Raw genomic sequence first — 20,696 nt, 5'->3', positions numbered from 1 at the left:
GTTGGCTCCATGAGCCCTGGAAAACGGGTGGGGTTCTAGATCCCTGGGGGAGAGAGAAGAGGGGACAGGGGATCCCAGAGTTTCCTCCAGCTTTCGGGCTACCACATCCCTCGGGATCACTGATCCAAAAAGCTTCAAGCAGGCCACGTGCCGGGTCTATCCAGGTAAGCGCTGGAGCGCTAACCCAAGACGTCAGGCCTGAGTTCCAGCAGCCGGTCACCAGCGCCCACGTAGACTGCCATTCACTCCGGCTCCCGCTAATCCCCTCTCTCCGCCTGGCAGCTGGCTACGCCCCAATGCAGCTATGCTTCCACTGGTTCCCACAAAAACGGGGTAATTTACTTCTTTCATTGCTATTTGTCCATAGTAATGTCAGTCACCTAATGCCCGCCCCTGTCGCCCAGCCATTGGTTTGGAAGCCAGGGCTGGAAAAGGATTCCGGTTAACGCGGAAAGCAATTGAAGTCCAAATCCAAGCTCATCACCCAGAACTCGTCAGGGATTAGATTAAGTTGACTGCCAATCTTTAAAAGCACCGCCTTTCTCCTGTATTCATTGGCTTGTGTTCACGACTATCACGCTGAGCGCCCGGCCCACCCGTCCAACAGGGTCTTTCTCTAAGCCCCTCCTTCCAGTCCACATGACTCTTCCGAACCATCTTAATTCTGAAGCCGCCCCGCGAATCTAGAACTCACGCTTATTGGGCCTCTTGTCTTCTCGAATCGCCCCCGATTTGCCCGCCCAGCGCCGGTAGCCCGCGGCCTATTGCCTTCAAGAGCTGTCAATCACTGGATACCTCCCGCCCAGTGCCTCTCGCGGTACTCCGATTGGTTGTTTGACCCCAGCGCTCACGATTGGTGTGCGTGCAGCGACGGCCGCTTCCCATTGGTCCGTCAGCACCGTCCGTCACGCCGCCGCGGGAGGGGGCGACCCAGTCCCCCCCACCGTCGTCTTCCCAGCCGCTGGGTTCCCAGAGTGCTCTGCGGCCGTGTGGAGCGAGGCCTTGTTCCCGCGTTGAGCCGCCGCCGCCACCGCCGCCGCCTCCTCAGCTTCAGCCTCCGCACCAGGCCCGGCCCCGCCGCGCCATGTCGGACTACAGCACAGGAGGACCCCCGCCCGGGCCGCCGCCCCCCGCAGGCGGGGGCGGGGGAGCCGGGGGTGCCGGAGGAGGCCCTCCCCCGGGCCCAACGGGCGCGGGGGACCGAGGCGGCGGTGGCCCCGGCGGCGGCGGTCCGGGCGGTGGGTCGGCCGGGGGCCCCTCGCAGCCGCCTGGTGGGGGTGGCCCGGGGATCCGCAAGGACGCCTTCGCGGACGCCGTGCAGCGCGCCCGCCAGGTGAGGAGGCCACGGGCCCGAGGGGCGCGCGCGGGCGGGGGAGGGGGCGGGGGTCACGTGCGCGGGGTCGCGGGGAGGGGCACCCGGGGCCGCCGCGGGGTCACGTGGGCGATAGGCTGGGGGTTTGGCCCTCCTGAGTAGCCTCGGGTCGGATCCCCTCGGGTGACTCCCCTGAACCGGTAGGGGGATACCGGGGTGGGCAGGGGACCTGGGGGTCAGGGACTCACTTGTTGGGGAATACCTCCTAGGACACAGGCATGTTCCACTGTTCCTGGAGACCAAGGACCCACCTACCTTGGTGAAGGGTCTTGCTTTGGGCCCACACTCCACACCAGGGCAAAGAGCATGTTCGACTTCAACCTATTCCCATTTCTGACCCCTCCCTGGGAAGAAGGGAGTTGGCTGGGGGGGGGGGGTCCTTCCTCTTGAGCCTGGAAAGTGGACAGAGAACCCTTTCGCAGTCGCAGTGGCCGAGCATTTGGGCGAAATGGAGAAGGTGGAAATAGCTACGGGCCCGTCGAGGTTTTGGATACTTTGAAAGCGTGGTCTTTTCTTTGGGAAAGGGGAGCGTCCCACCGCCGTGTTTTGAGGCGTGATGACAACATGGACGTGTCACATGCTGGTGTGACCGACCTCCCCAGCTTCACTCGCAGTCTCCTGGCCCTGGAGGGGTGGGGGCCCTGAGTAAGAGAGGACTTTGCTGCCGACCCAGGAAGCCAACCCGTATGGGCTCCGGTTGATTGTGGCACCCTGGGGTTGTCCCTATGCCTCAGGACTGAGGATTGGCTCCTCCCAAGGTGGGAGGACCCGTTAGGTGACTGCCTGCCTGGGGTTCTCCCCGTGTGGTCTCCTGCTTCCTTGCTATGCCCCATCCCCAGAGTCTTGATTCCGTGGCAGCTTTCACTGGGGACCTTGATGTTTAAGTTGAGGTGGTACATACCTTTGTATAGGGGGCATTCTAAGAGCTGTGGCTTGAGATAAACATTTAAATAAAAAAGTTGGAAAGACATCCTGAGCTCAGGGGTTGGATGCCTAAACCAGACTGTGATCTGAAATTTGTTGGCTGGATTGGGGTGGTTTATTTGAAGTTGTTCTTTGTGTGTCTTAAATGTGAGGTGTGTTCCCAAAGGTTTTGTTTTGGTCACATGAGGATCTCAGATGCCTCGAAGCCAAAACCTTCCTCGAATTTGTTCAGTATCTTTTTAGCAGAGCTTCTGAGGATGAGGGAAAAGTTGTCCTCAGCAGGCTGAAGTCACTTTCTGGCCCTTCTTGATGAGGCCTCCTGCAGGAGGAAGTGGCTGAAAGCTCTTGCTCACGGAAGTGACCCCAGGACCCTCCCTGGCACTTCATCCCTTAGAATGAAGTTAGTGTGCAGTACAACTTGGCTGCCAACAATTTCTGCACAGATGCTGCGGAGGATGGGAAAAAAGGAGATTTTTGAAGTTCCTAGATTAGTTGGGAGAACTTTGAGGGCTTCTGAAAAACTCCTTGCAGGATGTCTTGACCCACTGGCCAGACAGCAAGGCCTGTGGTACCCTGAGAAGTTTGGAACTTGGATGAGAGTTTCAGGTGGTCATTCTGTGTTTACTACTCTGTTCTAGATTGCAGCCAAAATTGGAGGCGATGCTGCTACAACAGTGAATAACAGCACTCCTGATTTTGGTTTTGGGGGCCAAAAGAGACAGTTGGAAGATGGAGGTAACTCCCAGTGGCCACTTTCAGTTTGGGAGGGAGGGCTGGAGGCAGAGGAGCGCTTTTGTCTGAGTGAAGGGGAACTGCTGCTGTTCACTCTTTGAAAACCCCGGTGATCCCAGCTTTGTTAATTCTTTTTGTTCTGTCAGCCACCCTGAGGTATCAGGTGGCTGAGAGGAGAGCAGGTTGATTGTGATCAGGGCAAAGTTGCAAGTTCCCAAGATCTGTGCTCCCCTTGTGGGAAGCTGGGGGACAGATTCAGGGCCAGCCCTAGGGCCTGCTATCACTGAGAAGGCAGCCAGTAGTCAGCTCTAACTTTATGAGGATATCTCCCCCTTTCTCCTGCAGGACCAGCCTTAAACTGAGGGTTTAGTGCCACCCTGCTTTAAAGGGTTCTGTTGCTCTGGGTGTTGGTGGTGGGCTTGAGGAAGTCTTGTCCCTGTGGGGCTGCCCCCTTCCACCCCAGTCTCAGCTCTCACACCAGGGCGGGGGCACTGTTTGCCTGGGATGTGTGGCAGCAGCACTGAGGCTGAGGCAGCGCGGGTGGGTGGTGCCACATCTGACATCCTCTGTCATCCACAGACCAGCCGGAGAGCAAGAAGCTGGCTTCCCAGGGAGACTGTGAGTCCATGGGGGTGCGCTCATGGGACAGCTTCAGTTTCTGGAAGTTTGGGGGAGTTGGGAGATAGAAGCACTAAGCAGATGACAGCTCTCTTTGTGGACAGCTCATGCTGCTCACATTTTGGGGGACCCGTGAGCTTTAGGGATCCCAGAACCCCCTGAAACTGAGGCCATAGAACTCTACATGTACTTTTGTGGGGAGGGGGCTGTGGGCGTGGGTGGTTACAGTGTCATGAGTTAGCCCTCGTGGGAGCAGGGTGCCTTGGGGTAGGCATGTGGTGCCCAAAGACAGCTAAGCTGGTCTTTCCTTGGGGATTTCTCTCTGCAGCAATCAGTTCTCAACTCGGACCCATCCACCCTCCCCCAAGGTAAGCTGAGCACACTGCTCTCTCAACTTCAACTCTGTCTCTGGCCTCCAACTCACTCAGAGGCTTCTGTCTGGGGGCACATCATTCAGGCTGTTCTCTCCAGACACTGGTGGGCCAGGGGTGCCCATGAAGGTGAACCCTGTGTGCTCAAGTATAAGCTGTAATGAGGAGCAGGTTGCAGCATACCTGTAATGAAATAGGGTGTTACCTGCTTGTGCTCCTCCACTCAGAAGCACAGACTGCTTGTCCTGGTCCTCCAAGGTTCAGCAGGATCTGGGAGGTTTTGCTACCATCTATGTCACCACCTCAGGTGGACCTGTAAATCTGACAGAAGTGTTGGCAAGGGCCACTTTGTCTTTTAATGGGACAGTAGCTTTGTAAACACAACAAAAGTGATTTAGGAGAAAAATGAGCAGGATATACAACCAATTTGGTTGTTACAGAATCAACAGACATAAACTGCTTGCTGCGAATGCCTAAGTGCTTGCTCTCGCCCTGAGGCAGTCGGACGCCACAGGCCACACTGACCCAGGCAGAGCCTCTTTGCATAGATGGGGATACTGTGGCCTTGAAGTTGTGTGACCTGCTGTGGGAAGAGGGGCCTGGTTGGCAGACTGTTGGGTCCTAGGATGCAAGTAGGGTTTTCAGCCTGAAGAATCATGTCCCAGGGGTAGGGTGGGATCTTTTTTCCAGCTTTTATTCTCTCCACTCCCCCACCCCCAGGCTAACTTTCAGTGTTTCTCTTCACAGGACTTCAATGACAGAAGAGTATAGGGTCCCGGACGGCATGGTGGGCCTAAGTGAGTGTGGGTCCCTATGGGGAAGAGCTGTGTCCTGTGAGCCTCCACCAGCCCAGAAGCCCTGGCTTGAGGGCCTCCTGTGGTCAGCTGTCCTTTGTCCCACTCTCCCCCTCTGGGCCAGGAGGATGGGGAGCTCTGGGAACTGCTACCGCCCCCTTGACATCCAAGGGTCCAGTGGGGAGCCCTTGCCTGCATCTCCTGAGTTCTGGGCTCCCTCAGCCAATCTCTGCTTTATGCTCCTTTTTTCTCCACCTAGTCATTGGCAGAGGAGGTGAACAAATTAACAAAATCCAGCAGGATTCAGGCTGCAAAGTACAGATCTCTCCAGGTACGGTAGCACTAGCTTCCTGCTGACACAGGGCTGGGGCTGGGGTGCATTCTTCAGTACTTCATTGTTTCCTGAGAGCTGTGGAAGTGAGGTGGGCTGGAGTTTTTTGAATGATTGCTGTATACCAGGCTTGGTGCAGTGTTGTAGCTGGTGCAGTTGTAGCTGTGACTTTTTCCTTTACAGTTGGGGAATGGGTTGAGGTGGAAAGTGTAGAATCCAGACAGCATGCTTCCAACCTGCAGTTAGGGTTGCCACCTGACTGAGCTGAAACACCCACAAAGGGTTAAGGGAGTCTTGTCAGACAAGTTGCTTGCTTCTCTGAACCTTGAGTTCCTGAGCTGCAAAACTCCTTTTGACTGTTGACTGTGGGATCTGTACGGGTGGGGGTGGGGGTGGTGTCCTAAGTCTTGGCCCTCTCGAATCTGCCTTTCTGTCAATTTTTTCTCTTAAAGTTCTTTTCATTATTGAATTTCTAGCTTTCTGACCTTAAGCATCCTTCTAGGCGTTTGGGAAGGTGGGTAAAGTAACTTGTCAGAAGTGACCACCAGCTGTTCTGGAACCTTACTCCTCTCCATGGCAGGCCTTTGGGGACTGACCCTGTTCCTTCTCTCTCCAGATAGCGGTGGCCTACCTGAGCGCAGCGTGTCCCTGACAGGAGCCCCTGAGTCTGTCCAGTAAGTGCATAGCTGGCTTTTGCAGTGGCGAAGGGAGCAGGCACAAACCCTCTCCTTCCCTTTGAGAGTTGGGAGTGACACTTTCACATGTCCTCCACTCTTGTCCTCTCTGGAGAACTGTGAACATAGATGGATTCCCCAGAATCCTAACATCTATGAAAGCTCAAAGCCTGAACAGCCCCATGCTGGCCCCTTTTTCTTGTCCTTTGCCACGTAACACTGGTTGAGGTCTCCTCCCCTTTAAGCTGTGGTATACCAGGCCAGTTCTGTTTCTGCAAGTGGCAGCACTCTGCTCTTCCCTTCCCAGGAAAGCAAAGATGATGCTGGACGACATTGTGTCTCGGGGTCGTGGGGGCCCCCCAGGACAGTTCCATGACAACGCCAACGGGGGCCAGAATGGCACTGTACAGGAGATCATGATTCCTGCAGGCAAGGCCGGCCTGGTCATCGGCAAAGGCGGGGAGACGATTAAACAGCTGCAGGTGACAGGCAGCTCCATTATACCCATAAAGTTCCTTCCTATATCTGCATAGTCCCGTCCCCATCCCAGTCCCCTCCAGCCCCAGTGTCCTGGAAAAGCCCAGCACTGACTGTTACCATTGATTGTCCAGGAGCGTGCTGGAGTGAAGATGATTTTAATTCAGGACGGGTCCCAGAACACAAATGTGGACAAGCCCCTGCGAATCATTGGGGATCCTTACAAAGTGCAGGTGAGCTCTCAAGGGCTGCTGGTAGGCGGGCAGTCATCCAGCTCCTCAAGCACCAAGACTGGACTTGTGGCAAAAACACCAGCCTTGAGGCCAGCCCTGCCTGTTCTGCCAAGCTGTCTCCCAGTCGTGTGTAGGCGAATAAGTGATCTTTCCTTTCTTATCTGGAAACTGGGGCTGCTAACAGCACCTACCATTAGGGTGGTAGGTACAGAGTGGCACAAGACACCATGCCCAGCTCTGCAGGGGCTTAGGGGTCTTGGCTGAGGCTGGGAGGGCTGATGCCTGGACAGCAGGGCTGCCTGTACCAACCAGGACTATGTTTGCAGCAAGCCTGTGAGATGGTGATGGACATCCTTCGGGAACGTGACCAAGGTGGCTTTGGGGACCGGAATGAGTATGGATCTCGAGTTGGTGGGGGTATCGATGTGAGTACTGATGGAGGGGACAGTTGGTGGGCATTGGCTCTTTATGGCCAGTGAGCAGCAGGGCTGGGGTTGGAGCTCAGTTAATTCCTGTGTCTCGGCTTCACCAGGTACCCGTGCCCAGGCATTCTGTTGGGGTGGTCATTGGCCGTAGCGGAGAAATGATCAAGAAGATCCAGAATGATGCCGGTGTGCGGATACAGTTCAAGCAAGGTCAGGACCATGTGGATGGGTTGATGGGCTCTTCTTCCAGTATCAGCTGCCCTCCCTAACAGGCAGACCCAGGCAGCACACTAGGTGGTATCCCTTGGGAAAGGCGGCCTCATTGCTTCTGACTCAGCCATTGGAACATGCCTTGTCTCTTCCCTCCTAGGACAGTCAGAGAGATGTATCCCCTTCCCCGTCCTGCAGCAAGTGGGCCATTCCCACAGGATAGCCTGGGGTCTGGATCAACGGCTGTCTCACTCCCCAGGCCCTTACCAGCTCTCAGTGAGGATCTCTAAGCAGCGTACCTATTAGCAAGGGACTCCAGCTAGTGCCTTTCAGAGATCTGTTAATTCTGGAAAATTGCTTGGCTAGCTCTAGAGCCCCAAAGGCAGAAAGAAGGAAGCCTCAACCACCCCCTAGGTGGGCTGGCCACAGTGCTCCCCCTGGGACTATGGGTCTGCCTCCTTTCAACCCTGGATCAAGTGAAGTTCAGAGAGCAGCACTCTGAGACTTGGCATGGATCTGGCTTGGCATGGTGCCTGCCCTGAGGGCGACATTGTGGGAGTTTGGAGTTTTGCTTTTCCTTTAAATTCATCTATCTCTTGGTGCTGGATGCAGATGATGGTACGGGACCTGAGAAGATTGCTCACATCATGGGGCCCCCAGACCGGTGTGAGCATGCAGCCCGGATTATCAACGACCTCCTCCAAAGCCTCAGGGTAGGCAGCCTGGGGATGCTGAGTGTGCTGGTGAAAGCCAGCCCTTCTGGGGACATCCAGGGCCAGGCTGACTCCCCAGTTCATCCTCCTCCTCCCTGTCTGACAGAGCGGTCCTGCAGGCCCTCCAGGGGGTCCTGGCATGCCCCCAGGGGGCCGAGGCCGAGGAAGAGGCCAAGGCAACTGGGGGCCTCCTGGCGGGGAGGTGGCCTTCTCCATTCCCACTCACAAGTGCGGGCTAGTCATTGGCCGAGGTGAGTCTGGCCCCCTGTGCCCTGCCCCTGCCCTGGTCCTACCGAAACACCCTTCACTGGCTGTGGCTTTCCACAGGAGGTGAGAATGTGAAAGCCATAAACCAACAGACTGGCGCCTTTGTGGAGATCTCCCGGCAGCTGCCACCCAATGGGGACCCCAACTTTAAACTCTTCATCATCCGGGGCTCCCCCCAACAAATTGACCATGCCAAGCAGCTCATTGAGGAGAAGATTGAGGTGGGCTCCAGGAGGGTATCTGTGATCCTGGGTCCTTGTAGCCCCCTGCCCAGCTTACCTCATGTGCTTCTTCCTCCAGGGTCCCCTTTGCCCAGTTGGACCAGGCCCGGGGGGACCAGGCCCTGCTGGTCCTATGGGACCCTTCAACCCCGGACCCTTCAACCAGGGGCCACCAGGGGCTCCCCCACAGTGAGTACCGTTCAGCTTCTGGGAGTTGGGGTGTGGGTATCCATGTAGGAGGGTAGGCCCTGTTTCTAAGGACTGTAATCTCGTCTCAGGAGGTGGTTGCCAGGTCCAGTGGAGACTGTTTTGATGAACACTCTTAAAACACCAGAATGATTGGCTGTGGTCACATCTGACCCACTTACTCAACAGTGTCATTCTGCATATAAGTTTCATGTTTTGACCCATCAGCACATCTGTTGTTAGTTGTCACATGCTCTGACTAGGCACTTTTTTGAGTCTGGCCCCCTGATCACCTGTAACCATCCCTGTCCCTGCGGTGGACTGCTCTGGCCACTGCACCCCAGCTCACACATCTGTCTCTTGCAGTGCCGGTGGGCCCCCTCCTCACCAGTACCCACCCCAAGGCTGGGGCAATACCTACCCCCAGTGGCAACCACCTGCTCCTCATGACCCAAGTAAGTGAGGGCTGCACAGTGGAGGCTGGGCCAGGCTGGGCTGCTGAGCCCCTCTGCCCCTCCCTCCTCCTCACTGCCATTCTTCTTACAGACAAAGCTGCTGCAGCAGCGGCGGACCCCAATGCCGCCTGGGCTGCCTACTACTCACACTACTACCAGCAGCCCCCAGGCCCTGTGCCAGGCCCTGCCCCAGCCCCTGCAGCCCCTCCGACACAGGGGGAGCCCCCTCAGCCCCCGCCCACAGGCCAGTCAGACTACACCAAGGCCTGGGAAGAGTATTACAAAAAAATTGGTGAGTCTGCAGTGCACAGAGGGGGCCGAGGCCCACCCATGGGGCAACCCTGACCACCTGCCCTGTTCCCGCAGGCCAGCAGCCTCAGCAGCCCGGTGCACCCCCACAGCAGGACTACACGAAAGCCTGGGAGGAGTACTACAAGAAGCAAGGTGAGCAGAGGCCAGGGCCATGGCAGCATGGGGCAGGTGGCTCTCCCCATACTTATTCGCCTCTGTCCTCCACACCCACAGCGCAAGTGGCCACCGGAGGGGGTCCTGGAGCGCCCCCCGGCTCCCAGCCAGACTACAGCGCTGCCTGGGCTGAGTATTACAGACAGCAGGCGGCGTACTACGGACAGACTCCAGGTCCTGGCGGCCCCCAACCGCCTCCCACCCAGCAGGGACAGCAGCAGGCAAGTGGGAATTGCCACCCTCCTCCTCCTCCTTTCTCCTTCCAACCCCCAGCCACCGTCCATCCTGCCTTAGTGGGTAGCGCCGGAAATCCCTTCCCCTGCGGGGTGTGCCCTTGATGCCTGCAGCGGGCGTGTGGCCAGAGTCTCCGGAGCGCCCCGCGCCCGCCCGCCTGCCACCGGGAAGCGCTCGCTGGGTCCAGAGGCTCAAGGAGGAGGCTCCTCGCCAGCCGCTTGTTCCTGTGTAACGCTGTCGTGATGCTGGGGGAGCGCGAACCTCGCAAAGGTGGAACTTGTGAACTGGTGGGTAGTCCTGGGGTGGGGACAGGCAAGCAGCTCCTGTGGTGGTCCGTCCCGGCTGCTAACCTGCTCACTCAGAATCTGGCCACTTGGGAAGAAAACATCTATTTTTCCCTTCTCTGCATCACTTTTTGGTTTTTGTTCTTTTTATTATTTTTTAAAGCCACAATCTTTATCCCCTGTGTCCAAGTGACTGTGTTGCAGGCAGCCCGGCTCTGGCGGGATTGAGAGGAGCCTGGTCCACCTGGCCAGCCTCCACTCGTGCGCTCGCCTCTGTGTCCCGGTCTTGTCTGTGAAGTGGGCATGACGATTGTTGCCACCTTCCAACCTACCTCACAGGGGTGTTGTGGGGACACCATGATCTCTGATTGTTGATGTTGTGATGCGCCGGAGCCGTCCGCCTCCTCCCTCCCCCTTCCTGTGCCTCTCCTCTCCCCCTGTGGCCTCTGCTTCTCTCTGCTGCCTGTCCCTTCTCTCTTCCTCCATGGAGCTGTCTGACTTCAACTGAGTCCCTATGAGACTAGACAGTGACAGTCCTCTGCCTGGGCCAGCACAGGTTTGGGAGGGGCTTCCTGGCCCTCCCTCCCCATGGTGCGGCCTCTCTTCGCCCCTCTGCCCCTCCCCGTAGTGACCAATTCCTATCTCTTCCCTTTCCGCAGGCTCAATGAATCGAATGAATGTGAACTTCTTCATCTGTGAAAAATCTTTATTTTTTTTCTCCATTTTGTTCTGTTTGGGGGCTTTTTTTTTGTTTTGTTTTTTACTTGGTTTGTTTGGTGAGAGAGCGATGGCCACCTGGGGTGCCAGGGAGCCCTCGCAGTGAGGGCCTGGGGCTCTCGCTCTCTAGCTCACTCTGTGTCTTGCATCCTTTTCCTTTTAAAATTGGGATTCTTCATGTTGAGCCAGCCTTAGAAAATAGCGAGAATTAAATCTCTGCCAAAAAAAAAATTTAAAGATTAAAAACACAAAGAGCAGAACAAAACCTATAAAATGATATATATATATAAATCTCTATCCCCCAGCCTTCCCAGAACGCCTCTGCTGAGGGTTATGCGATTCGTTTTCTCCCTCCTGCCCATGGCCCTCTTGTTTTTAAAATAAACTTTTAAAAAGGAAAAAAAAAAGTCACTCTTGCTATTTCTTTTTTGGTTTTTTAGTTAGAGTTGGAACATTCCTTGGACCAGGTGTTGGTACTGCAGGTCCCTTCCGCCCCACCTATCTCTCCTCCTCTCCTCCCTAGCTCTGCCCTGCGCCCGCCCAGGATTGGTCTAGTCTGTTGTCTTTTCATCTGTTTAAGAGGAGATAACGAAGAACAAAACAAATTGTATGGCAGTTTTTACTTTTTATCGCTCGTTTTTAACTTCACAAATAAATGATAACAAAACCTCCCCGTGTCTACCGGGTGCTGTCTGTCTGTCTGTCTGTTTCCCTCCCTGTAGTTTGGAAGCAGATGTTTGTTCTTCATAGATGTTGTAAAAAAGAGGAAAAAAAAACAAAAACAAAAAAACCCTGATGATGGTGATTGGAAACTATAATAATAAACTTTGTGGTTTTTTTTTTTGAACAGAAAATATAGGAGAAAATAGTTTTCTGCAGGCACATTGTGCTTTCTTAACCCTATCCCCCCTTTTTTTGGTTAAATAAAGTGCTTTTTGTTTAATAAAGAAACTGCGTGCTGGGCAGTTGTGTTTTAATTTGTGGTATAGGGTTGTGGTCCCCTAAGCCTGCCCTCCAGGTATGGAGAGGGGACATCATCTAAGCCCTGGAAGAGCTGTCTCTTCACCCATTTGTTTCTCTGGAAACTTGGAGCTCCAGGCACCCAGGAGGGTCCCTAGGGCGGGGTGTTCCCATGGATGCATGACAGCTGCCTCTCGGGAGCACCTGGCTCCAGCCTGTGTTGCCAAGGTTCGAAATCAGAGCTGTGCTGAGTGAAGTGACTGGGTGGGAGGTGGGACCCTGAGGGCTGTCCATTGTAAGGTGGACAGCAGGAGAGGGGCTCTGGGGTGGTTGGGTGCCACCTTGTTAAAAGTTGGGGCCCAGGTCCTAGATGGGCCAGCCAGACAGCACCCAGCAGGAAGCAGTAACAGCTGCAGCCTCTAGATGGGGCCAGGTGTCGGGTACCTGTCTGGCCTTAGGAACCTGGGCCCTGCAGAAGTCTCACCTCACAGGTACCTCGCCCTCCAGGGTCCCGTGCAGTTCTGGGGAGAGGGTGAGGCAGGGCCATAGCCCCTTCCGGCTCACTGCAGACTCTCGATGACAGAGCAGCACTTGGCAAAAATGTTCTCTGGAGCTTCTTCTGCCAAGATCTAGAGAAGGGGGAGCACCTCAGAGACATCCCGACCCAGACAAGCCCTGGATACCAGCAGGTTCACAAGGCCAGGACCATTCCAGGGCCAACCAAGCCAGGAAGGGGGGACAAGCAGGGGTCTGAAATGTCAGTGGGGGATGACCTTGTACCACCCATCCAGGAGGGAGGAGAAGGCAGGTCTCAGGTACTTAAACAGGCGCTAGCTAGGCCACCCCAGAGTCCCTTCACTTCCCTACATGTGTAGACAGGTGCCCGCAAACAATATGCACTCCCTGTGGGCAACACTGGGTTCCCATCCTATGAGATTTGCATATGCTGGAGTCCATTGTGCTGCTTAAGACAAAGCTCTTCAGCCTGTGCTGCCCAATGCAGCACACAGGGTCTCCAGGCGTGCATGCTGGGGAAACCGGGGCCGGCCTCTGCAGACCTCATACTGGTAAAGCTGGCCTTGCCCCCTGGCCCCTCAGCAAAGGGGTGGCACCTACGCTTCGCAGCAGGTTCCTCTGCTGGTAGAAGGTCAAGACCGGCTCACACAAGGTATAGTGTGTTTCCAGGCGCTGGCGAATGGCTGGTTCCGAGTCATCGGCCCGGTGCTCCACGTGGCCCCGGTGCAGTGCCCACTGCACCATGGTCTTCATGGAGCAGTCAAAAACGATGACAATGTTGGGGGCCCGGCCCACCTGGCACCGACCAAGGGGACTGGGTCAGGGGGGCCTGCACCTGCTCCAAAGCCTCCTACTCTTTTCTAGTTCAAGTTCTCTGTATTTATTTTCTGGAGAGGTATGCTTCACAGCTTCTAAGGCAAACCGCACAAAGGAAGAAAAGAGCCAAGTATCTCCTGCTGTTCCCAGCCATTCAATGTCACCCCACCTGGAGGCAGCTGAGTCACCTGCTGCTTGGACCACCTCCTTGAGCTATTTTACTTACTGTGTTGGTTTTTTTTTTTTTTTTTTTTTTACGATACTGCAGTTTGAACTCAGGGCCTTGAACCACTCCAGCAGCCCTTTTTTTATTATGGGTTTTTCAAGACAGAGTCTTATGAACTATTTGCCAGGGCTGGCTTTGAATCTCAATCCTCCTGATCTCTGCCTCCTGAGTAGCTAGAATTACAGGCATGAACCACTGATGCCCGGCTACTTATTTATTTGTTATGTGGGGTTTTGTTTTGTTGGCACTGGAGTTTGAACTCAGGGCCTTGTGCTCTCCCTCCAGCCATGCACCCAGCCCTTTCACAGACTTTAAATCACTTCTCTAGATGACTTACAATAGCAGATACAAGGTCAAGGATATGAAAATAGCTGTTACACTGTGTTTAGGACATAATGACAAGAAAAAACCTGTGTCTGTTCAGTACAGATGCAGGTTCTTTTCCCAATACTTTGTATCTAAGATTGATTGAACTCTTGTATTTTGCTTGTTTGTTTTGGCAGTACTGGGGTTTGAACTCCGGGCCTCAACATTTGCTAGGCAGGTGCTCTACCACTTGAGCCACTCCACCAGCCCCCTAGCTCTATTCTTGCCTGGCTAGTGAGGTGTGAAAGGATTCACTATGACCAGGTGATGAAAGAAAGTGATTCAAGAAAGCAGAGTGAGCCAGACGCTTGTGGCTCACATCTGTAATCCCAGCTACTCAGGAACTGGATATCTGGAGGCTTCCCGGGCAAAAAGTCCCCAGGACCCCATCTCAATAACGGCTTGGCAGAGTGGCCCACACGTGTCATCCCAGCTACAGGGGAAGTGCAAATAGGAGGATCATGGTCCGAGCTGGCCTGGGCATAAAGCAAAATCTTATCTCAAAAACAACCAGCGCAAACATGGCTGGGTGTGGCTCACGTCGCAGATTGCCACCTAGCAACCACAAGGCCCTGAATTCAAACACCCAGTACAGACGGAGGGAGGAAAGGAGGAAGGGAGGAAGGAAGGAAGGAAGGAAGGAAATCTTAAGACTCTAGAGGGGAAAAGCCAATAACCCCATTAGGAAAAAAAAAAGTAAAATGTACAAAGAAGTAATTCGCAGAAAAATAAATGAAAATGGCCCTTAAACTTTGAAAGAATGCTAACATTCAGTCAGAGTAATGCCTAATAAAACAGCACTGAAATACCACTTCCACTTAAACAGGATAACAAGCATCCAAGAGGTGGGTAGCACCCTCTGTCCATGTGGCTGTGAGGACTTGAGCACACTGACAAATGGTGAAGTATGAAGAGGAATTTAGACATTTCCAGTAAAATGATCTGTGCACATCTCTTTAACCTACAATTCCACTCTAAGAATCTATTTTGAGGACACTAGCAAGAAACAGGAAATGACATGCACAGGTTGTACCAGCAAAGCTGGACAACTTAATATCCACGTGTGATCAATTAAGTTTACGATGGTGGGTAACACAATGGAAGACTAAAGATACAAAAAAGAACACACAAAAAGAAAAATAAAAAACAAAAACAACACAGAACTCTCTCTCTCTCTCTCTCTCTCTCTGTCTCTCTCTCTGTCTCTCTTGCTCTCGCTCTCGATCTCGCTCTCGCTTTCTGAGTCTCCTTATGTAGCCCAGGCTAGCCTGGAACTCGAAATTCTCCTGCCTCCGCCTCCCCAATGCTGGGACCCTGTCTCCAAATGTAATATTTTGGGGTCCAGGGGACTCTTTATCAGGAATTTTTGAAAACCAATTTGGCTAACAATAGACTCCTTGCTAAGAGCAGAGCCACCAGGCATCTAGGACACTTCTGAAATGACACAAAACCACACCTGGGTGTGGTAGTACCCACCTGTAATCCCAGCACTCAGGAGGCTGAGGCAGAAGCATGGTGAGTTTGAGGCCACCCTGGGCCCCATAAGGAGACCCTGCCTCAAAACAAGAAACAAAAATTTTTTTTTAAATTCCCACATGGAAACACAGTGCTGTACATTGATTTTACATGGATTGATCCAGCAAGCCCCAGAAGAATCAAACTACAAAGGACAGAAAGAGAGCTGTCATCAGAATGTGGCAGAAAAAGACCTCTGCAAGCCCGACATGTGTCCTGCCTTGTTTTTGATTTTGGAGCCAGGGATCAAAACCTTGGCCTCATGCACATTGAACACAGGCTCTACCACTGAACCATACCACATGCTCTGTTTTTTTACCCGCTTCTCTCAAGAGCACCAACTGGGCCCCAGAGAACATACCAGGGCCTGACTTCTTTTAAATATGTAATATGGCCAGGCACAGTGGCCATGCCTGTAATCCCAGCTACTCAGGAGGCATAGGCAATACTTGAGAGCCTACCTGAAAACTAACTAAAGCACAAAGTGCTGGGGGAGTGGTTCAAGTGGTAGAGCACATGCCTGGCAAGCACAAGGCCCTGAGTTCAACCCCCAGTACCACAGAACCAGTGAACAGAAAACAGAATGGCGCTGAGGGAGGACAGGGCTGAGCTATTTCAGCTGGTGGTCTGGATGGTGAGGATACAGAAAAGGAACAGCCACTGGGCAAGTTAACAGTGCAGTTCTCCGTACTTTCTTTACATGTGAACTTGGACTTTATGAACAGACCTAGCTGGGTGGCCTGCTGCACCTGGGCACCCTATTCTCTGTGGAAATGGCTGAGGCAGAACAGAGAAACTGCGCTTCAGAGAAGTCCAGGCAGTGTGATGGCACCGAAGGTCACGGTCTGGGACAGCTGTCCCTGTGGATGGGTCGGGCCCCGCCCTTTGCCACACCTGCACAGAGCAGTTATGTGGGGCTCACTGCGATCAACTGAAACATTTTTACTGGGCTCCTTCTCTGGGGCCCAGAGCTGCACCAGGGAAAAGGTCAGGCCAGTCAGTTCCTCTGTCCGTTCAGCCTGGGCCCAGCACTTGGCCTCAAGCAGGTGTCATGGGATCATGCCAGCTGACGTGATGCCACAGGTGGTCCCAGAGTATCAGGACGGAGACTCAGGACCCTCAGTTATGCATGGTCCACCAGTGTGGTCCCTTCTGACTACATGGCTTTTCACATTTTCTTTTAAGAATTCGTGGTCAGCTGGGTGCTGGTGCCACACACCTGTAATCCCAGCTACTTTCGAGGCTGAGATCAGAGAACTGAGGTTTGTGAGGAACAGTTCACCAGACTCCATCTCCAAAATACCAAAATAACCACAGCAAAATGGACTGGAGGTGTGGCTCAAGTGGGAAGGCATCTGCTTTGCAAGCATGAACCTCTGAGTTCAAACCCCAGTCCCAGCAAACAAAAAAAGAAAAGAAAAGAAAGAAAGAATTTGTGGCCAACACTTAAAAATGGAAGAGCTTCCATAGCAAAAGCTCCCAGCTTCTCTGCAAAGCCAGTGACTTGGCAATGAGGGGCCTGCGTGTCCCCATGGCAACAGCAGTGTGAGCACTTCCTGAGTCAGGCTCCCACTCTGCATGGATGATTCGTCCTCTGGAACGTTCCACGGGCTTGCACTATTAGCATCCTGATTTTTTACACAGGGCTTGTCCTGGGTTCCACAATTTAGGTGGCAGAGGCAAGGATAAAGTCTAGGCAGTCCCCCATCCCAAGGTCCAGATTTGGCACCTCGAAAGATGTAAACCCAACATGGAGGGCAGACTGTGTTTCCTCTTTATGGCCTAGGGAGGGGGCTAAGCCCACATGCTCCCCTCTGGGCAAACAGTTCACCCAGCAGATGCCAGGGACCAGGCAGGAAGATACTGAAATGACTTCCTCCCTGCCCTCAGAGAGCTCCCACACTCCTCTCCCTAGGTTCTAGAAGCTTCCAACAAACTGTTTTGTTCTTTGTTTTTGCAGTCCTGGGATTTGAACCCAGGGCTTTGTGCATGCTAGGCAAGTACTCTAACAGCCCCCAGATCCTTTTATTGTTTTCTTTTGAGACAGGGTGTCATTAAGTTGCCTGGTCTGGCTTTGAACTTGCGATACTCCTGCCTCAGCTGCCCAAGTAGCTGGAATTACAGGTGTGTGGCACCAAGCCTGACCTTTTTATTTTTTCACTTCGTTTATTTATTTATTTGGTGGGTCTGGGGTTTGAACTCAGGGCTTCACTCTCGCAAAGCAGGTGCTCTACCACCTGAGCCACACCTCCAGTCCAAAGAAGGTAATCCTGGACTTTTTTTTTTTTTTGGTACTGGAACTTGAACTCAGGGCCTCATCCTTGCCAGGCAGGCACTCTACCATTTGAGCCACTCCGCCAGTCCTCTGACTGTTGTTGACAATAGAACAGTCTACTCTCCCAACCTCAGCCCCTCTGACCTCCACACAGCTGGACCCTGCCGGAAGTGGAAGAGAGGGACAGGGACATGTCCCCAGGCACACTCACAATGCGCTCGAACTCCTTGGCTTGCTTCAGCTCCCGGGGAAAGCCGTCAATGAGGAAGCCCCGGCTGCTTGGATTGGACAGCATGTTCTCGCTGACCATGTCCAGGATGAGGCCCTGTAAAGGAAAGGGGTGGAATCAGTGCCGGGGATGACAGGAGCACACACTCCCCACCCCTCCTACCCTGAGGAGGCCATTTTCTACGATGGTCGTTCATTTCTCACTCTGGACCTTAGGCAAGGACAGAGTGCAACCACCCTATCCCCGAAGTGCCCTGGATTATTTATTTATTTGCAGTACTGGGGACAGAATCCAAGGCCTTATGCATGCTAAGCAAGTGGTCTTATGCATGCTAAGCAAGTGGTCTTATGCATGCTAAGCAAGTGGTCTACCATTGGGCTGCACCCCCAGGCCTCCCATATACTTTAATCATCTCCACATAACTTATAATCTCCAGCAGTACCAATGTCAGGCAAATAGTCATTAATACCGTGCTGTTTAGGGGAAAATGACAAGGAAAAAAAAAAAAAGCTGGCATGCTCAGAGATTTTCCTGAATATTTTCCATTCTTGGTTGGCTAAGTCCATAAATGTGGAGTCTAGATAGGAAGGGTCAGCTTTACCAACTCATTTGCAGTGCTGGGGTTTGAACTCAAGGCCTTCACCTTGAGCCACTTTGCCATCCCTTTTTTTGTGATGGGTTTTTTTGACATAGGGTCCTGGGCTGGCTTCGAACCATGATTCCCCTTGATCTCTGCCTCCTGAGTATAGCTAGGATTACAGATGTGAGCCACTGGTGCCCTGCTTTACAAACTAGTTTTTTAAAGCAACTTCTTTATTTATTATTTCTTTAGAGACAGGGTCTTGCTATGGAGCCCAGGCTGGCCAACAGGCCAACACCATCCTGCCTCAGCCTCCTGAGTGCTGAGGTCATGGGTGTGGCCAACCTACCTACACCCCGCTTTTATCATGGTCCTTCTGTTCTTTTGGAGGTACCAGGGTTTGTACTCAGGGCCTTGAACTTGCTAGGCTGGTGCTCTCACCTGAGCCACTCCCCCAGCCCATCACAGCCTTGGATATGATCTGCATCTTCCAGTAAGGACACGGAAGCTCAGTGCAGCAACACGGTGGCCAAGCCTGGAGCCCTGGCAATCCTGGGAAGTTTGTCCTGATGTGTCCCCCCACTCACTTTCCCCTGCCCATGAGCTCTCACCGTGGGCACCAAAAGCCCCTGCTGCATGATGTCATGGATCTGCCGGCCCCTCTGGGTGTTCCTTTGGGCCTCTTGCCGAAGCAACTGGCCCAGCCCCACGTGGCAGAAGCCATACTTGGTAGCCATGTTCTTGCACTGCGTCCCTTTCCCACAGCCTGGGCCGCCCACCACAAAGATGATCAGGGTGGACTTGAGGAGGTCTATGGTGTTGAGGGAAGAAGGTAGGCTGGGGTGAGCACCTGTAGGGGCTGCTGGCACTGACAGGACTGTGTCCACAAGCTAGTGTGTGTCCTTCGGTGACATGACATGGGATGAAGGCCTCTGGGCATAGCCTCTTTTGTCCTAGGGTGGCATCTGGGGATACATTTCCATGCCCAGTGGCATGACCGGGAGTGGGTGAGGATGACAACTTGAGCAGGCCACCCCTTTGCACATGGTGTCTCTAAGAAGCATCCCAATGACTCTATCACCCCATTTTACAGCTGAGGAAACTGAGGCTCAGAAAAGGGCCCACAACCCCACACTCATCTCACACCACCCTCCCTTGCCCTGCTGGCATCCTTCCTGTTCTGAACTCCCCAAATTTATTCCTCCCTTGGGTTTCCCTCCACCAGGGAAATTTCTGCCTGCCTGTTTCTTCCAGTCACAGATCATCCACCAGGCCCTTCCTCAGCTCTAAGGAAGAGCTCTTTCTAGTCTCACCCTCAGAACCCCATTTTCTCCACAGCAGTGGCCACAGTCAGCCATGATTTTCCCAGTTGGTGTTTTTCTTCCCAGCCAGATTCTGTAATCCAAGAGGGCAAGGACTATTTCTATCTCACTCATTTCTTATGTTCCCACTAGTTGTCATAGTTCCTGACTTCTAATGGGGAATGAATGTCCCAAACCTCTGGACACATTTATGGAGTCAATAGTTCACGGTCCATTATTTCTGTCTTGCTTCCCTCTTCCTTTGCTTACCCAACTCCTACACATCCCTCAAGGTTCATTGAAACCTTCCTTTTTCCCATAAGACCTCAGAGCTCACTGGGCTTCCTCTATTCTCTCTTGAGTTGTAGATTTTGTTTTCTGATATCTCCAAGAGGGCAGGGAGCTGTTTTAAACTCGAGGGCACAAAAAGCAACAGGCGCTCAACTATTTCCGAAATGGAGCAATGAATGGCTGAACCGTGAGCATGCGCAGTTCCGTTACTGCGATGCAGTGCCGTGGTGTGCACACCTGCACCTCTCGCCTGCCCTCCACAGTCTCCTTTCCCATCCCTAGTAAGCCAGCCACCCCCACGATGTTACCCTTCTCCTGCGTCCTCAAGGATCTGCCCATCTGGGGCAGCTTGGACATGCATAGACCCATCCCGCCAGCAGCCCTTGGAGTACACGCACCTCATCCCCACCCAGGCCCAGACCCCTCCTGGCTCTGCTCAACGTCACAATAACCCCACCCCGATCATTTTGCGGGATGCTGGGGATCCCCCCAACACCGGGCAAGGTGTTGGAAACGAACCCTGACCATGTGGAGGTCAGAGGCAGCTCCACCCAACAGAGTAGGCCTCAGTTGCTATGGTGACACGGTCTCTGCGCCCACTTCCGGGCGAGTCGGCGCATGCGCAAAGTCCTCCTGAGCCCGAGAGGAGGGAGATTTTTCTTGCTCCTCACCCAGGATGCCCCGCGGCCTTGCATGCTGACGTCAAGGAAGCAGGCGTTCTTACACGTGATTAAATTATCCGCACCGTATAAGAGCGCGCCAGCCACAGAAGACTGTTCGTTCATCTCTGACTTGACCCGGCTGTTCTGGTTCGAAAATAGATGGGAAAGGGGAGATATTAGTTACAGCCTTGAGTGATCAACCCGTTGAAGGTGGTTGCCATCGCGACGCGGCCGCGGGCAAGTTTCACTTCCGGGT

At 53.6% G+C, this 20,696-nt stretch overlaps 2 protein-coding genes across 5 annotated transcripts; one reads left to right on the top strand and one right to left on the bottom strand.

The window, feature by feature from the left end:
• Positions 1 to 959: 959 nt before the first annotated feature.
• On the top strand, positions 960 to 11,374 carry Khsrp (KH-type splicing regulatory protein). 2 transcript variants are annotated; one of them, XM_020176153.2, is made up of 20 exons: positions 960 to 1,333; positions 2,935 to 3,031; positions 3,608 to 3,646; positions 3,975 to 4,014; positions 4,765 to 4,814; positions 5,071 to 5,142; positions 5,759 to 5,816; positions 6,124 to 6,298; positions 6,428 to 6,526; positions 6,853 to 6,951; positions 7,059 to 7,161; positions 7,774 to 7,874; positions 7,981 to 8,125; positions 8,202 to 8,362; positions 8,442 to 8,551; positions 8,915 to 9,003; positions 9,095 to 9,295; positions 9,370 to 9,447; positions 9,529 to 9,689; positions 10,646 to 11,374. In XM_020176153.2, the coding sequence occupies exons 1-20, from the start codon at positions 1,085 to 1,087 to the stop codon at positions 10,652 to 10,654; spliced, it is 2,136 nt and encodes a 711-aa protein (XP_020031742.1). In that variant the 5' UTR covers positions 960 to 1,084; the 3' UTR covers positions 10,655 to 11,374. The 2 variants fall into 2 exon arrangements, with proteins under 2 accessions (XP_020031742.1, XP_020031741.1); XM_020176152.2 differs by having other exon boundaries at positions 9,529 to 11,374.
• Positions 10,789 to 20,581, bottom strand: LOC141416832 (adenylate kinase isoenzyme 1-like). 3 transcript variants are annotated; one of them, XM_074054434.1, is made up of 5 exons: positions 20,450 to 20,581; positions 17,589 to 17,702; positions 12,780 to 12,974; positions 12,148 to 12,292; positions 10,789 to 10,919 (listed from the first exon to the last, which is right to left on the bottom strand). In XM_074054434.1, the coding sequence occupies exons 1-4, from the start codon at positions 20,561 to 20,563 to the stop codon at positions 12,224 to 12,226; spliced, it is 492 nt and encodes a 163-aa protein (XP_073910535.1). In that variant the 5' UTR covers positions 20,564 to 20,581; the 3' UTR covers positions 10,789 to 10,919; positions 12,148 to 12,223. The 3 variants fall into 3 exon arrangements, with proteins under 3 accessions (XP_073910535.1, XP_073910536.1, XP_073910534.1); XM_074054435.1 differs by lacking the exon at positions 20,450 to 20,581 and adding an exon at positions 20,298 to 20,430; XM_074054433.1 differs by lacking the exon at positions 20,450 to 20,581 and adding an exon at positions 18,798 to 20,102.
• Positions 20,582 to 20,696: the final 115 nt, after the last annotated feature.

Source organism: Castor canadensis, chromosome 14 (genome assembly GCF_047511655.1).
Source record: "Castor canadensis chromosome 14, mCasCan1.hap1v2, whole genome shotgun sequence".
In the NCBI taxonomy this organism is placed as follows: Eukaryota; Metazoa; Chordata; class Mammalia; order Rodentia; family Castoridae; genus Castor; species Castor canadensis.
The sequence above is the reverse complement of the archived record's forward strand: the minus strand, read 5'-3'. Positions and strand labels throughout refer to the sequence as shown.

Coding starts and splice junctions, on each gene's coding strand:
- Khsrp (XM_020176152.2), top strand. CDS start 1,085: ATGTCGGACTACAGCACAGGAGGACCCCCGCCCGGGCCGCCGCCCCCC. Junction 8,126..8,201: donor CGGGCTAGTCATTGGCCGAG/GTGAGTCTGGCC, acceptor GGCTTTCCACAG/GAGGTGAGAATGTGAAAGCC. Junction 9,296..9,369: donor AGAGTATTACAAAAAAATTG/GTGAGTCTGCAG, acceptor CTGTTCCCGCAG/GCCAGCAGCCTCAGCAGCCC.
- LOC141416832 (XM_074054433.1), bottom strand. CDS start 18,923: ATGGCTACCAAGTATGGCTTCTGCCACGTGGGGCTGGGCCAGTTGCTT. Junction 17,703..18,797: donor AGGGGCTTTTGGTGCCCACG/GTGAGAGCTCAT, acceptor TTTCCTTTACAG/GGCCTCATCCTGGACATGGT. Junction 12,975..17,588: donor CCAAGGAGTTCGAGCGCATT/GTGAGTGTGCCT, acceptor GGTCGGTGCCAG/GTGGGCCGGGCCCCCAACAT.